The sequence below is a fragment of the Pocillopora verrucosa genome, chromosome 5 (genome assembly GCF_036669915.1).
Source record: "Pocillopora verrucosa isolate sample1 chromosome 5, ASM3666991v2, whole genome shotgun sequence".
Taxonomy (NCBI): domain Eukaryota; kingdom Metazoa; phylum Cnidaria; class Anthozoa; order Scleractinia; family Pocilloporidae; genus Pocillopora; species Pocillopora verrucosa.
Window position 1 is genome coordinate 13333124 of NC_089316.1, and position 13845 is coordinate 13346968.

Consider the following 13845-nt stretch of genomic DNA (forward strand, 5'->3'; position numbering starts at 1 on the left):
AAAAATCTTCGATTTCTGTCTCGTCTTCTTATTCCTGAATTATAAGCAACCTATCGGGGTTGATCTCTCCTTCAAGTTTTAAAATATTCTGTACTGTAGGTGCCGAGCCACCTTAAATTTTAAAAAGAATTGATATAGCTGTTGATAAGATAAACTTAAGCCTAGCCTTAGTCAAGTTAGTACATTTGTTGGTAAGAAAAATAGTTACACCTTAGCGGCAAGTGCAATTTGTAGTCTTGGAAAAATTTACAAGTGCTCGATACGCCAAATTGCACTCGAAATCATGTTATTACTTGTTAATGATTTACGTGAAAAAACATCACAGAGAGTTCAGACAGTCGACATTTTGAAAGCCTGCGCGCGCTATTTTTTGCTTATTTGCTCTCGTATAACAAGACAATGTTAAAATTGTTTATTCAGCTTGGATATCCGCCATAGTTTGAGCTCTTTGGGGGATAAAATGTATAGTCCTGCCTAGAGAATAGATAAGTAAAATGTGAACACATGTATACCCATTTAGAATAAAATTTTATCACAGAAAGGATAAAAAAGTACGAGGATCCAGATTTAAAGAAAAAGAAAGTCTGTTCGACGGATCAAGACATGATATAGAGCAGACGGCGTGAATCTATTTGTCTCTGCTCACCAACATGAAACATTATAAAAACATTACAGATTATATTAAGTCTTCCTTGTTTTGTTTTGTTTGTGTTTAAGATTTATCCCTTGAATGAACTTAAAAAGTAGCGTGCGCCATTATTTAGAATGGAACTCTAAGCTCGTGGCGAAACTCTAAGCTCTTGGCTTAACTCTTGGCTCTAAGCTTAACATGGAATAACTTGCTTCAGTAGATAGGCTGTTTTATGTAGAAGCTCAACTCAGCGATCACATGCTGAAAGCCTTTTGTACTTCCCAAGGGCTGGAACAGCTTGATTTAAGAAGTAAAAGTTGAAACACGTTTTCGCTCTTTTTAGGACAGCTTTTGATGTTACGCTACGCTAATTCACAGTAACCATTCCATTCTCCTCCCGTCTGTTTTTTTTTTGTTTTTTGTTTGTTTTTTTTTTCATAACTGTAATGTATTTCACCTCCAAATTTTGCTGAAAACTTTATGCATTTTCAAAGAAGGAAGCCTCTAGGGGATTGCTTAAGGTAAATCAAGTTTATTTTTAATATTAAAAATAAAACATTGGTTTATTTTCATTTTAAATCAGCTTTAAAGTGCAAAGTCGGGTTTAATTATCTTTGATAAACTGTCTCAGATCGTGTTTTTTCCCACCAACATGGAAGAAAATTTTTCAGCGGGAACTTTAGTCTTTGAAACTTTTGTTTCTGCTATGACAAGAAGCCGCCCAATTCCTTTTATTGCCGGCGATGCCGCCTGAGCAAGAATAAGTTGAGTATAATGGACTCATGGTTGAGAGCACTAATCCCCCCAATCAGTCTTTAAGGACTTTTTCGAAGTTCACTTCAGGAAACTTTTGTCTTTGTAGCTTTTGTTTTGCCCTGACAAGAAGCCATCCGATTTTTTTCATTGTCGCTTTATCAAGAATAAGTTGAGTCAGTAATGGACTCATGGTTGAGAGCACTAATCCCCCCAGAAGAATTTAAGGACCTTGTTTGAAGTTCACGTCAGGAGAGCGGTAAGCAACGTATTTTATCAACAGCTAACTCGTTGTTACAGCAAGAGATCTAGAGGTAAGAAAAAGAAACATTTGATTACCCCTTTTTATGAATTGTTCGCTTTTCCCAATGACTTTTTCCAAATACTACGCTTGCCTTTGATACGGTACCTTATAATAATAATAACCAGTATTTATACCGCGCACATATCAAAAAGAAATCTCGTGGCGCTTTGAGAACCAGCTACCTCTCAAGGAATCCCAGTGCTATGGGACAGCATTTATTGAAGCTAGTTAAGAAAAACCCGAGATAAATCTACACACTCTACCACTTTTTTTACATTTACCAACAGGAACTTTGCCAAAATGTTGAAGGTAATGATGATGATGATGATGTTATGGCAGTTGATGAGTCTTGTTCTCGCTGATCATTCGTTTTCACCAATGGATGATGAAAAAACTCCCGCAGGTAAATACTTAGTAATGACGAATAACAACTTTCTTCTACTCCGGCGAGATAATCACGTTTGCCTTCGATGCGTTCGCTGTAGACTGGATCAACTAGGTGTTTTTGAAAAGTTTCACTAGCTTTCGTGAGTTTAACTATGGAAAGTTTACCTTTCTCACACGGATTCTTTTAAGATTAATGATGTATCTTTAATCTACACCAGTGATAAGGGAGATCTAGGAAATAGAAGAACTATCTTTTTGCATATGAAAATAGAAATTAATCAAAAATTCGGTTTTTAGAGTGAAAGCTATTTTAAATAGCTATTTTCAAGCGCGGAAAATGGTATATAATCTTTTCTCTGAAGGAGAACCTGTTTTAAATTGAAAAATGGTCCAGTGGAACCTTTATTCATTTCAATTTGAAAGTTGCTCGTCGAAGTTGAGTTCAAAATTGGCGCGTTTCGAGCTAGCTAGCCATTGTCTCGAGCCCAGACATGAATAACAATGCACCTGTCAAACAAACAACTCCCATCGTGATAACCCGCGCACTTGTATATTTATTCACAAATTCACAAAACCTTTTGATGCATCAGTTGTCATACCTAGCCGGTCTTGCCGACCGCAGAAAAATTTTTCGCGATGGGGGCCCTTTCAGTAGCCGTTGGAAACTGTTCACACGTTTGTAAATTATTAACAGAGTCACGAAGAATTATTTACGCTTTAAAAGATCTTCAAACAAACTTTTTCCCGTTTCAACTTTTGAAAATACTGCCACCTACTATATGATGAAAAACTCCAAATCATTTTTACCTTGTTATTAAAAATATTTTCGCTCTGAAAAGAAATATTTTAAGCGATCTGACCATTCTACAAGAGACACACGTTGTCTCAGATAAGATGCCAATGTCTCACTCACCTTAACTTCAATAAAAAGGAAAACAGCTCCAAATAAACTCTTTTATAGTGACACTATATAAGAGAGTGAGATTAATAGTCGCGTGGAGGTTGTAGCGAAAACAAAAAATTTGGATCTCGCTTTCACTTGTAGTCCACAACGGGAAGATGCCATAGATGAACCTTAGGTAGACGACAGATTTTGTAGGGGCTAAATGTTTGCAGCGTTTTCTAAGAAATCGAGCAGCTAAACACTTTGGATGATCCAATCCCGAGCAGAAAAAAATTGCAGTTTATAATTATGTTGAAGGTTGCAATGACGTGACATGCTAAGAGATTTTGGCATCAAATTAGTCTCCGGCAGAAGCGCGGGCGCAAACGATCCTTGCAGGCTTTAGCATTTGAATAGCCAGCTGTCAAAAGTTCAAGTATAGCCCACTAATTTCAGGCAACGTTTTTTTTTTTTTGTGAGCAAAAGAAGGAACCTGTAAGTAACAAATCAGTGGTGAACTATATGATTTCTTGAAAAGATAGAGGGGCCGCAGCCAGGATAAAACATCTTATGAAATTTAAAAAACGATCTCTGGCTAAAACTTTTAAAAATACGAGCTTTCGGCTGATTGCGCTACAGCCTTCAACGGGTAAAATGATAAAAAAGGTAAAATTGATGCATCGCTACCTTCTTTGTTTCATACCATACACATGTAACTGTCATATCATCAATAAAAGATATCGTCAATTTTAACGCTACTTGTCAACGGTTTTATTTTCCTATTTGAAGAAAATCAATGTCCCACTTGTCAAGGAGATAACGAAGTTGATTGTAACAGCAAAATCACGATGGTAGCTTGCCCCAAAGAGGCGCCAATATGTGCAGTGTACAAAAGTATCTATGATGAATTCAGTCGTCACTGCGTCAGCCAGGAGGAATATAACCACATCGTGAACGAGTGCGAGAAATACCGCGATTGTTCGATGGTGAAGTACGGTAAGCGAAAGGGCGCGGCTTACGTACAACCGCTTAGCATTGATCTGTTATTCACACTTGTTATTTGGCAAAATTTTCAGTAGACTCCAATTATTTGAATTTCATAGCTAACGAGAATCTCCTACCACCTCCTTAATCAGAGTTCTGCTCCTTTTCTTCCATTTCTTCCCATTCTTCCGTTTGACTTTTTCCCTTTTTCTTTTGGTTCAAAAAATGTCATTAGTGGGAAAATAACATTTGATACGGAATGAAATTTCAGGAAAGAGAGATGAGTAATGTCCATACAGCATCGCCCATGGAAGTCGTCAAGACTGAGGGGATATCATATTTAATTCTACTTAACAACGATTTTTTTCTTCCTTGTTTGAAGTGTTTCAGTGCCCAACATGTATCGGCGAGGGAAAAGATGAAGCCACAGCCAAAGCTAATTGTGACATCAATATAAAAAAGAAAACCTGTAGCAGGAAGACGCCAGTGTGTGCGGTATATTACATTCCTGAGTTGAGAAAATTCGCTCGTCATTGCATGAACCAAATTCTTTACGACAAAACCGTGGAAAAATGCCAAAGCAAGGGGTGCAAGGCGGAAAAATGCACTCAGCCGGGATGCATGGGAGGAGAGATGCCAGGTATGAATGTGTTACCCTTTCGTACCAAAGGAATTCTAAAAACAAAATTTACACTTGAGTTAACATGGAATAAGAATGGTAAGCTGCGAGTACTTGTCCATACTCAAATCAACCCTTCGAATATCGGTGCGTGGGATAATTATTCGATGCACTGAGGGGATAACAAAAAAATTAATCACCGATTCATTTTCTCACAAACCATCTTCTTCGGAGTGGGACTGGTAAAGAGTGAATAAGGCCAAATAGAAGACCGATTTTTTTTTAAACAAATGTTATGAGCAGTTCATCCTCTTTGGATTTTATTTCGTAATATTCTTAGTTTGTAATATTACAGCACTTATTATTTGAATTTTAATGCCCATCATTGCTTAATCAGTTTTTCTTTCCTTTTTTCAATCTACGTTCGTTATAAACAGAACTGGATGGGGAATGAATGGACATTTTTAGGTGAAAAAGCGTATTTTGTAGAATAAATTAAATACGCTTGTTCACTAAACGTTCAGCTGAGAATCCACTTTCTCAACCTATAATTCGTCAAGGAAAGAACGGGAAAATCAATCGGTTTTTTTTTTTTATCACGGAGCCGATTACCAAAGTTGAATTCACGATAGGTTTCCCAGCATTTCTTCTTTTCCTCAGTATTTGAAGGAATTCAATGCCCTTCTTGTGAAGGCAAGGACGAAAATGACTGCGATAGCCAAATTAAGATGGAGACTTGTCCATTAGAGGCGCCAACTTGTGCAGTGTACACAAATGATGAGGATCATTTCAATCGTGGTTGCGTCAACCAAGCGGAATATGAAACTTTATTGAACAAGTGCGAGGAACACGGCGATTGTACCATAAGAAAGTACGGTAAGTCGTAGAGCGTGTCTCAAGTAGATAGTGATCAATTATCAACACTTATTGAAGCAAATTATTCCTTTTTACTGCATGGCTTTTAAAAGCTTGTTGCCGTGCGATATAACGAGCGCTCTGATTGACTAAGAACGAGATCAGAGCAGGGAATTATATGGCGGTAATGTCCACGGGTCGATTAAGGATTATGCATATTAGAAAGAGCAAAAAAAGTCAGTCTTAGTAAACGACAGGTTTTCGGTCAACAGTTTTGCCAAAACGAGCTCAAACCGAAAAGCAAATAAAACTAATTACTAACTAAAGTAGACGTGAGTCAAAATTTCCTACAATGTCTCGTTCTTCATTCTCATTATCTCCTGGGAGGCTTCAGTATCCGCTTTCAATCGCAACTTCCTGGGTAAAATTTTAAATCCTACCAAAATTGCTGAACTCAGCGCGCGCCTTATTTGTTAATAATAACGTGGTCTCACTGCGTGATTTTGGCAACCATCGCCAACCTATCATGAACCGTTTGAACGCAAACATGAGAGTCTATGATAGTGACTGAAAGTTTGAACTATCGTCAACTTTCATCAACCATCATGACCATTTTAACGGGGCTCTAGAGGGTGCCAAATGTTGCCTTTTTTTTTGCCTTTTACAGAGTTTCAGTGCCCTTCCTGTAGCGGCAAGGAAGGAAATGGCAAAACTGCTGAAGCCGATTGTAATGAAAGAATAAAGATGGAAACCTGCACCCAAAAGCACCCTATTTGTGAGGCAGTTTCGGATAACTTGGGTACATTCACTCGTAATTGCACCAACGAAATGGATCACAGTATCACGAGGAACGACTGTAACTTTTTCCAAGACTGCAAAGCGTCAAAGTGCACTGAGCCCCGTTGTATGGCTTAGCTGAGTTATTTTCTTGTGTGTCAGGTACCGAGTCGTCATTCTCTTTGGGATGCCACAACAGAAAATAATACTCCTCTGTGTTGTTGTCGTTGATATCTTTAATTTCTTCTGCTACTAATTCAATTTAGAGTCTCTAGTCGGTAGATAATATTTCTTAATTAACTTTCAAATCCTTTTATTTTCATGTATTGTAGACTTGCGTGTTATCCTCCCTTGAGCAATGTCAATGAATGTGTTTCTAATAAAGAAAGTAGAGTCATTACCAGTTTCGACAAATGTGATGTTTAACTGCCAACCGTTTACTTATCATTGTGACTACACTCACACGAGACATTCGATGTGAACATTTTGTTAAGGAATAGTCTGTCAGTCTAGTAGTATTCGCACCCTGATACAATATTTACATGTATACTATGAAATAAAGGGTTCTACGAAAAAAAACCTGTGCTACGCCAGATACAAATAGTCACTACGAGCCAATCTTAAGGTGTGGCCAAACATTGTGCGATGTGGAGACTTATTACTCATCTAATTAATTCGGCTGCGCAATACCCCGAGAAAGGGTAAACTAACCTGGTTACACCACCAATCAAAAAGAAAAAATCAATGATTCTAATGATATTTTACAGGGGTTAGAAGAGAAAATTTCAACAAACACAGAAAAAAATTGTCAATCATAAGACAGACCAACCTAGAATTATTTAATTTTTCCGCGAAACGCCTAAATAAGCCGAAACTTCCACGATGCCACGCAAACTTCTTTAACGTACCATCAGAATTGCTATTGCGAAACTTGTTGTCATACCGTTTCCTGTATGCATTGCGTTTTCGTGTTAATTACCTGTGAGTGTTGGTAAGTTTCGTTAGTTATCTTGTGTACTTGAGGTTGATGTTTGTGCCGTTGCGTAATGTTACGTAATTATGTGGAGTACATTGTAAGGTTTCTGAATAAATTTAGTCCTGCGGTCAGTGTTTGTATCCACTTGTTAAAGGCAGCGTCGTCGTTTTCGATTTTTTTCCTGTAAAGCTATGCACCATTATGGTAAAGAGTTTAGTTATCAGTTTCCTCTCTTTAATATGCATTTCCCGACTCATGTTTACGCGCGACTTCGGTTACCAGAAAATTGATTTTTGACCAATTCGTTCCCTGTCACTCAAACGTCAGAAGTTACATTTTTCTTTATCTTAGTATCTGGATAGTTTCTCTTTACGAGTTAATTCAAATTCAAAGTTAAAGAGAAAATGACAGGAGGAGTGTTGCATAAAAACCCAGCAATGGTGGTACTGTCAAGCGCAATCAGTTCCGAGCAATCATTTCCCATCAAGTATTGCTTCCACTGCAGACAAAGTAAAAAGAAAAGTTGCAGCTTCTATATTTTGTCATAAATAGACCGAAAGTATATTTTCCTCAAATCGCTTGCAATCTCCAAAAACTAAGAATTCTTGCTTTAAAAAAGAAAAAAAACTATTTGGCATGACACCTTTAAAAGATTTAATTCTACAAGTGTTTAACTACTCTCTATCAACAAACAGTTTGGGAAACCTAGTCGATACTTTCTAAAGTTCTTTCACTTTTACCGCGCTGTGAAAAATTAAGGCGTAGAAGAGCGCGAATATTAAGTTATACTGCGTTTTGAATGGAAAATATGATAAATGTTCGAAAAACAAAAAACTTTCTCGTTTTGTTTTCGGCGATCAAAGTGTCCTCTTTGTTTCCACCAAACCAAAGGCCTTCAATAACAATCTGGAAATTCGTTCCGTGGGGTGCCATTTCTCAAACCAGAATATTGTTTCAGTTTTCTATCGATTTACCGGGATAAAAGTCGAAAAAGTTTTAACCAATCAGAGCGCGTGGTTTCCCAGTTGTGTCAAAAAACTTCGTATCACAAAATCTTCAACTTTCCAACCCAACGCCTTAACCAATCCGAATCTAATAACTCATGAAGAGTTGCTTTCTCATCTTTGCACGCATAACTTATAAGGCGCTTCTTTATAATTTCCAGTTTCTTGGTATTTCTCCCCAAATTAACAATAATAAAAATGTGGTCGAATGACAGCGCAATCAGAGGGCTTCTTCCGATCTATAGGGTAAGATATTCTTTAGTCTTCTAAGAGCACAAACTGCCCTCCTTTCAGTGGCCATAGGTGCAATGTGGTAGTCAAACTTATCATCTGATTTATCCTTATCAAACTTATCATTTAAGTCACGCCTGACAATTTTATCGCTCTCAAAAAGGGAATCTGTACACTTAATCTGAGATCATGGTTCTTTCCACCCAAAACTTCACATTTATGAAAATTGATTAAGGCTATTACTCTTTATTAGAAATACACTCATTGACCAAGTTAATCACACAAAAAATAAATATGTATAAAAAAAATGAACTGAAATGGAAAGCATTGAGTTTCACATTTCTCTTCATGAAGTTTCCTCATCTCCAGAGCATTCAAGGGAGAATGACTAGTCTGAAACACATGAGAACAAAAGGATTTCATATCAATTAAGAAATATAAATAACTTTGAAAAGTAAGAGAAAAAAAATAGTATTTATGAGATTTAATCTAATCTAATATGGGTAAATATTAGATTAATCTCTGTGACGACAGGTTTTGGCGCACTCTAAACTGGAGTTTTCGGAAAACGTACAAACGGGGGGGAAATTAGCTCGGTAGAGACCACTTGGCAGCGAGAACGGAAACTCGTCACGATTCCCTGGTACACGGAGATCTACTTCGAGCGAGCTTATACAGACGTCAAGGATAAGAAAATCTTTGGTTCCACAGTAAGCTTTGTTCTAAGTCAGGCCAACAAGCGACATGACCTCTAGCATACACAAATTGCAATCAACTAAACTGTACAAGGTAGCTGCTTTTTCAACTAACTGGTGTGAAGTGCTATTGTTATCCAAATCGACCATATTTAAACGGCAGAATAAAGAAGCGGTTTAGATCTCTTTGAAACATAACGAAAACTACTTAAATATTCCCAACTGTTTCTAACAAGGAAGAATTATAGATTAAAAGGACGGATACGATTAACTCGAGGCCATTAAAATTAGGAAACTTAGGTAAGAATTCACAGCTCTGGTATGGAAAATGTACTTTTCTTAATTGCATTAGCGCAGCTTAGGAAATAAGAGCGGAAAAGTAATTAAAAGTTCCTGCTTATCTATGCAAGGTTGGTGTTAAGTCTGATCGTACGAAAGGAAATTGAAGTTTCGAGTATAAACTCAGCTGCAAACTACCATGAGAACTAATTTTTTGCCAAAAAGACCAATAACACTTATAATTACCTACGAACAACAAGAATACCGACATGCTGGTGCATGGTGGAAGCGAATAAATATATAGTGCAAATATATGAATTTTCATATATCTAAAATCATCATTCACTTGGATGTTTATTTGGACCCAATTCATTGTCCAGATCCCAGTTGGCTTGTTAGCTCAATTGGTAGAGCGCTGCACCGGTATCGCAGAGGTCATGGGTTCAAATCCATTTCAGGTCCTATTTACAACTACTCGTTTCAGTAATGTTCTTAGCTGCGAGAATCTCTTAATTTCATCTCCACCGCAGTGCAAATATATGAATTTTCATATATCTAAAATCATCAAGCAAGATCTATTCTAAAAGCCACTGTGGTTTTTATACATTTTATTTAACTACTAAAAAGAAAAACCCCGAATAACCGAATATTTCAAATGCGAAAGTATATGAATATATATTGAAGATGTTTGCCCAAAAACCCACGATAACCCTAAATATAGTATTTTGTGATATATATCAACAATTCACTTTTTCTGGTTATAACTTTTACAATAATAACAACAATTTGAATAGAACAACTCGTTCATCATTCCTTACCGCTCAAACGGTCGAGTCAAAGAACGAACAGAACACAGAAACTAGGTCGAAACCGGTAAAATAAATTTGAACTGCGCGGCCGTAAAATACCGAAAATTTGTCCAAAACTAAAACACATAATTTTCCCCCTAACATCTCAAATTAATAACGGGCCAGTACCTGACACACAAGAATATAGCTCAGCTAAGCCATACAGCTTGGCTTAGTACACTTCGACGTTTTGCAGTTTCCATAATTTTCACAGTTGTTCTCCAGCATACTATGATACGTCTCGTTAGTGCACTGACGAAGGAATGTACCATGCTCATACGAAACTGCCTCACACATTGGGTTCTCCATCTTGCAGGTTTTCATTTTGATTTTCCCATCACAATCGGCTTGGGCTGTTTTTTCCTTTCCTTTCCGGCCGTGACAGGAAGGGCACTGGAACTCTTAGAACAGGAAAAAGATAATTGACTACATCAGACACCCTTAACAGTTCGAGTTTCGTTGTCCACAAACGGTGGAGTGATTAATGATCATTTGGATAATAAATGATATATCGACCTTTCCAACCAATCAAAGCTTTTTTGGTGCTATTCGGTCCTTAAAAAAAAGTATTTGCAGATCAATTTCTCCGTAAAACTTTGTATTAAGTCAAATATGCCTGATTTATCATGTAAAAAACCACTCCCTCTTAGGAACACGACCGATACTTTACTACCGAGAACTGCAGGAGAAGGAAAGAAATTGGGAATAATAAAAAATAATAAATTGGCACCAAATATGTTGAGTATGTGCTAAGTTTCTCTTCTTTCTTTTCCTCGTTCAATGTCGATTTTTTTCCGCCGTACTTTACTCAGAAAAACGTACTTAAGCAATGATTAATAACCATGAAGAAGGCACAGTGACTCAAGGGCGCCTGCTTTTTCCATGTTACAATTGATACTTTGCCGAGTTTGAAACTGTATTACAGCTGAAAATATCAAAGAAGAGAGCATTACTACTCATTGAATTTTATTTAAAAATTGGCTCCGTGCCAAGGCCAATTTCTCAATTACTTCGCTTGCGTAACAGATGTATAACGTAATGCACTGCATTCTTTGTTTTGTTTATTAGCTGATGTCAGATGAGAAAGCAGAAAATTTTTCATTGCTTTCTGCTGAGATATCTTCTGAAAATAAAAGAAAATTTGGGGGAAATATTTTTACAAAACCAATTCTTTTGTATCATTATCAAGTGAAAAGAACACTACCTACACAAAATCATTTGGTGAAATTCAACTGTTTTCAAGTTAGCCTTACCCACCCTATGCTGGCCCTGCTCCGACCGCAAATTATTAGACGTAGATGAATCGGTAGTTGTTTCCTTTTTGATAGTCGGCCATTTCTGAGGCACCTTTGGGCTCTATTTCAAGATGAGGCCTGGTGCTCAACCATTCGTATGAAAATAAGTTTAATTTGTATGTGAATAAAAACTTGTAATCGTATGAAAGGATGAGGACCGGGACTCGCTTTAAAAATGAAGCCAAAGATAATTCGGAAATAGGCAGTCAACGTCGTGAACAAATCGACTTGTTATCCCACCGAGTTTTTCATGGATCAAGTTGAGCATAGTGAACTTGTCTTTTTACCCACCGAGTTCACGGGTGTGACGGAGGTACAGAAGGGCTGGAAAAAAATTCATACCTGGTCCTTCTCCAGCCACGCACCGCGGATGAGTGCAGTTTTTCAATCTACATCCAACCTGTTGGCACTTGCGCACGAACTCGTTGTAAAGTTTTGGGGTTGTGCATCCACGACGGAAATATCTCTTACTAGGTGAGAAGTAATCCACACATAGTGTTCTACCTACTGGACAGGTTGCTATCCTAGCATTCTTATCACAATTAGCTTTGGCTGTGGCTTCATCTCCTCCCCTGGCTCTACAAAGAGGGCACTGGATTTTTTCTAACAGCCAAAAAAGTCGATTGTAAGTCACGTTAGCAGTACACTATATCCGCTGTTGACGACACGGCAGTAAAACAAACAATTGTGTTTATTATTCATGGATAGCGAAATTAGGAAACTTCATTACTTCCCACCATTGGGAAAATGCTGATAAAGTAACAAAACAAATAAATTGATGGTTATATGCCCTCGGACAGGGAAAGTGGTGTCAAAAAACTGTTTAGCCCCTTGCCTTGCATTTCATTCTCTATTCGGCGTTGTTTTCACACTAATAATACACGTGCACAGCTTTCATGCAGAAAGTTGAAATTAAATTGATTGAGCGTTTGTATTCTGTTTGTATTCTTTCTGCTGCTGTCGACCGATGCCTCACAGAGAAAGAATACAAACGCTCAATTATTCTAGAGAGATTATTATTTTACAGAAAAAAGGCCCCACTTGTCCGGTAACAAGGCAAAGGCAAGCAATTAGCGTCCGAACTGGTGAGCCATGAAACAAAATAAGGACAACTGAAAAGGAAAACATAAACATATTTTGCTTGTAGATAGAAATAAGAGTGATGGTAAATCTTGAGCTCGGTAAAGAAATAAAGAAAGATGTTTTTTCGTCTTGTCACGAGCGTAGGACAAAGAAAAAATCTGAGTCCCCATGAGGAATCGAACCTCAGACCTTTAGATTTATCATCTCTCTTATTTCTATCTAAAAACATGACGCTATCGACATTGCTGATCCTTGCAGTATGCAGGACGTGTATCATCATATGAACTTCGTAATAGACCTCGCTCACCGTGGAGTCTATGTGGCTCAGTGGTAGAGCATCGGAGCGCGGAATCCGGAGGTCTGAGGTTCGATTCTTCATGGGGACTCAGATTTTTTTTTCTTTGTCCCACGCTCGTGACAAGACGAAAAACATCTCTCTTTGTATTTTTGCTTGTACATCGTTAACTGGTAATCACATTTTTTTATCTTGGACTAGACAAGAACACTGTTTAAGGAGGTAGCATGGACTTTTTGCTTTGTTCATGTTAGTTTTGGAATTTAAATGATACACCTTTATCACGTAGCGCCATCTTGGATTGTGTGGCGCACCAAATCGAGGCTGGACGAACATAGGTATAGGTTGCGGAACAATGCAGTGTTTTGAGTGAAGATTACAACCAAGCATGGCCCACGATCATCGCTGCGTTAATAATTTCTGTACCATGTGCCCGTCTAGCCTCGATTTGGTGCGTTACGGAATCCAAGGTGGCGGTGCGTGATAAAGGTGTATAGAAGCTAATGTTTGCCAAATTGTTAATTCCCATAAGGAGAATAAACGATTGATAGATCAGTGCTAGTTTTTACGTAAGCTGCACTCTTTGACGTACCGTACTTCGCCATCTTACAATAATCATCGTTCTTGCACTCGTTCAAGACCGTGTGAAATTCCGCGTGGTCGACACACTTGCAAATGAACTCAGGAGAGATACTTGTGTACACCGCACATATCGGCGCCTCTATGGGACAAGCTACCATCTCAGTTTTGTTATTACAATCATCTTCCGTCTCTCCTTCACATGTGGGGCATTGAATTCCTTCAAACAAAACAAGTTGACAAGTAGCATTAAAACTGATGATATTTACCAGTGTCGATGTAATAGTTGAATGTATGTAGTTAAAATAATGAAGGTAGCAAAACATTTTGCATCATGCGACTTTGTGCTGTACTATCTGGTGATAGT

The 13845-nt window shown here is 37.8% G+C and overlaps 1 protein-coding gene across 1 annotated transcript; it reads left to right on the forward strand.

Moving 5' to 3' along the window:
- The first annotated feature begins 1617 nt into the window (after positions 1-1617).
- On the forward strand, positions 1618-6644 carry LOC131784492 (uncharacterized). The gene is made up of 6 exons (XM_066167534.1): positions 1618-1643; positions 1976-2091; positions 3748-3954; positions 4325-4582; positions 5222-5437; positions 6084-6644. Exons 2-6 carry the CDS (start codon positions 1989-1991, stop codon positions 6329-6331), a joined length of 1032 nt encoding a protein of 343 aa, XP_066023631.1. The 5' UTR covers positions 1618-1643; positions 1976-1988; the 3' UTR covers positions 6332-6644.
- The last annotated feature ends 7201 nt before the right edge of the window (positions 6645-13845 follow it).

Coding starts and splice junctions, on each gene's coding strand:
- LOC131784492 (XM_066167534.1), top strand. CDS start 1,989: ATGTTGAAGGTAATGATGATGATGATGATGTTATGGCAGTTGATGAGT. Junction 2,092..3,747: donor TGATGAAAAAACTCCCGCAG/GTAAATACTTAG, acceptor TCCTATTTGAAG/AAAATCAATGTCCCACTTGT. Junction 5,438..6,083: donor TTGTACCATAAGAAAGTACG/GTAAGTCGTAGA, acceptor TGCCTTTTACAG/AGTTTCAGTGCCCTTCCTGT.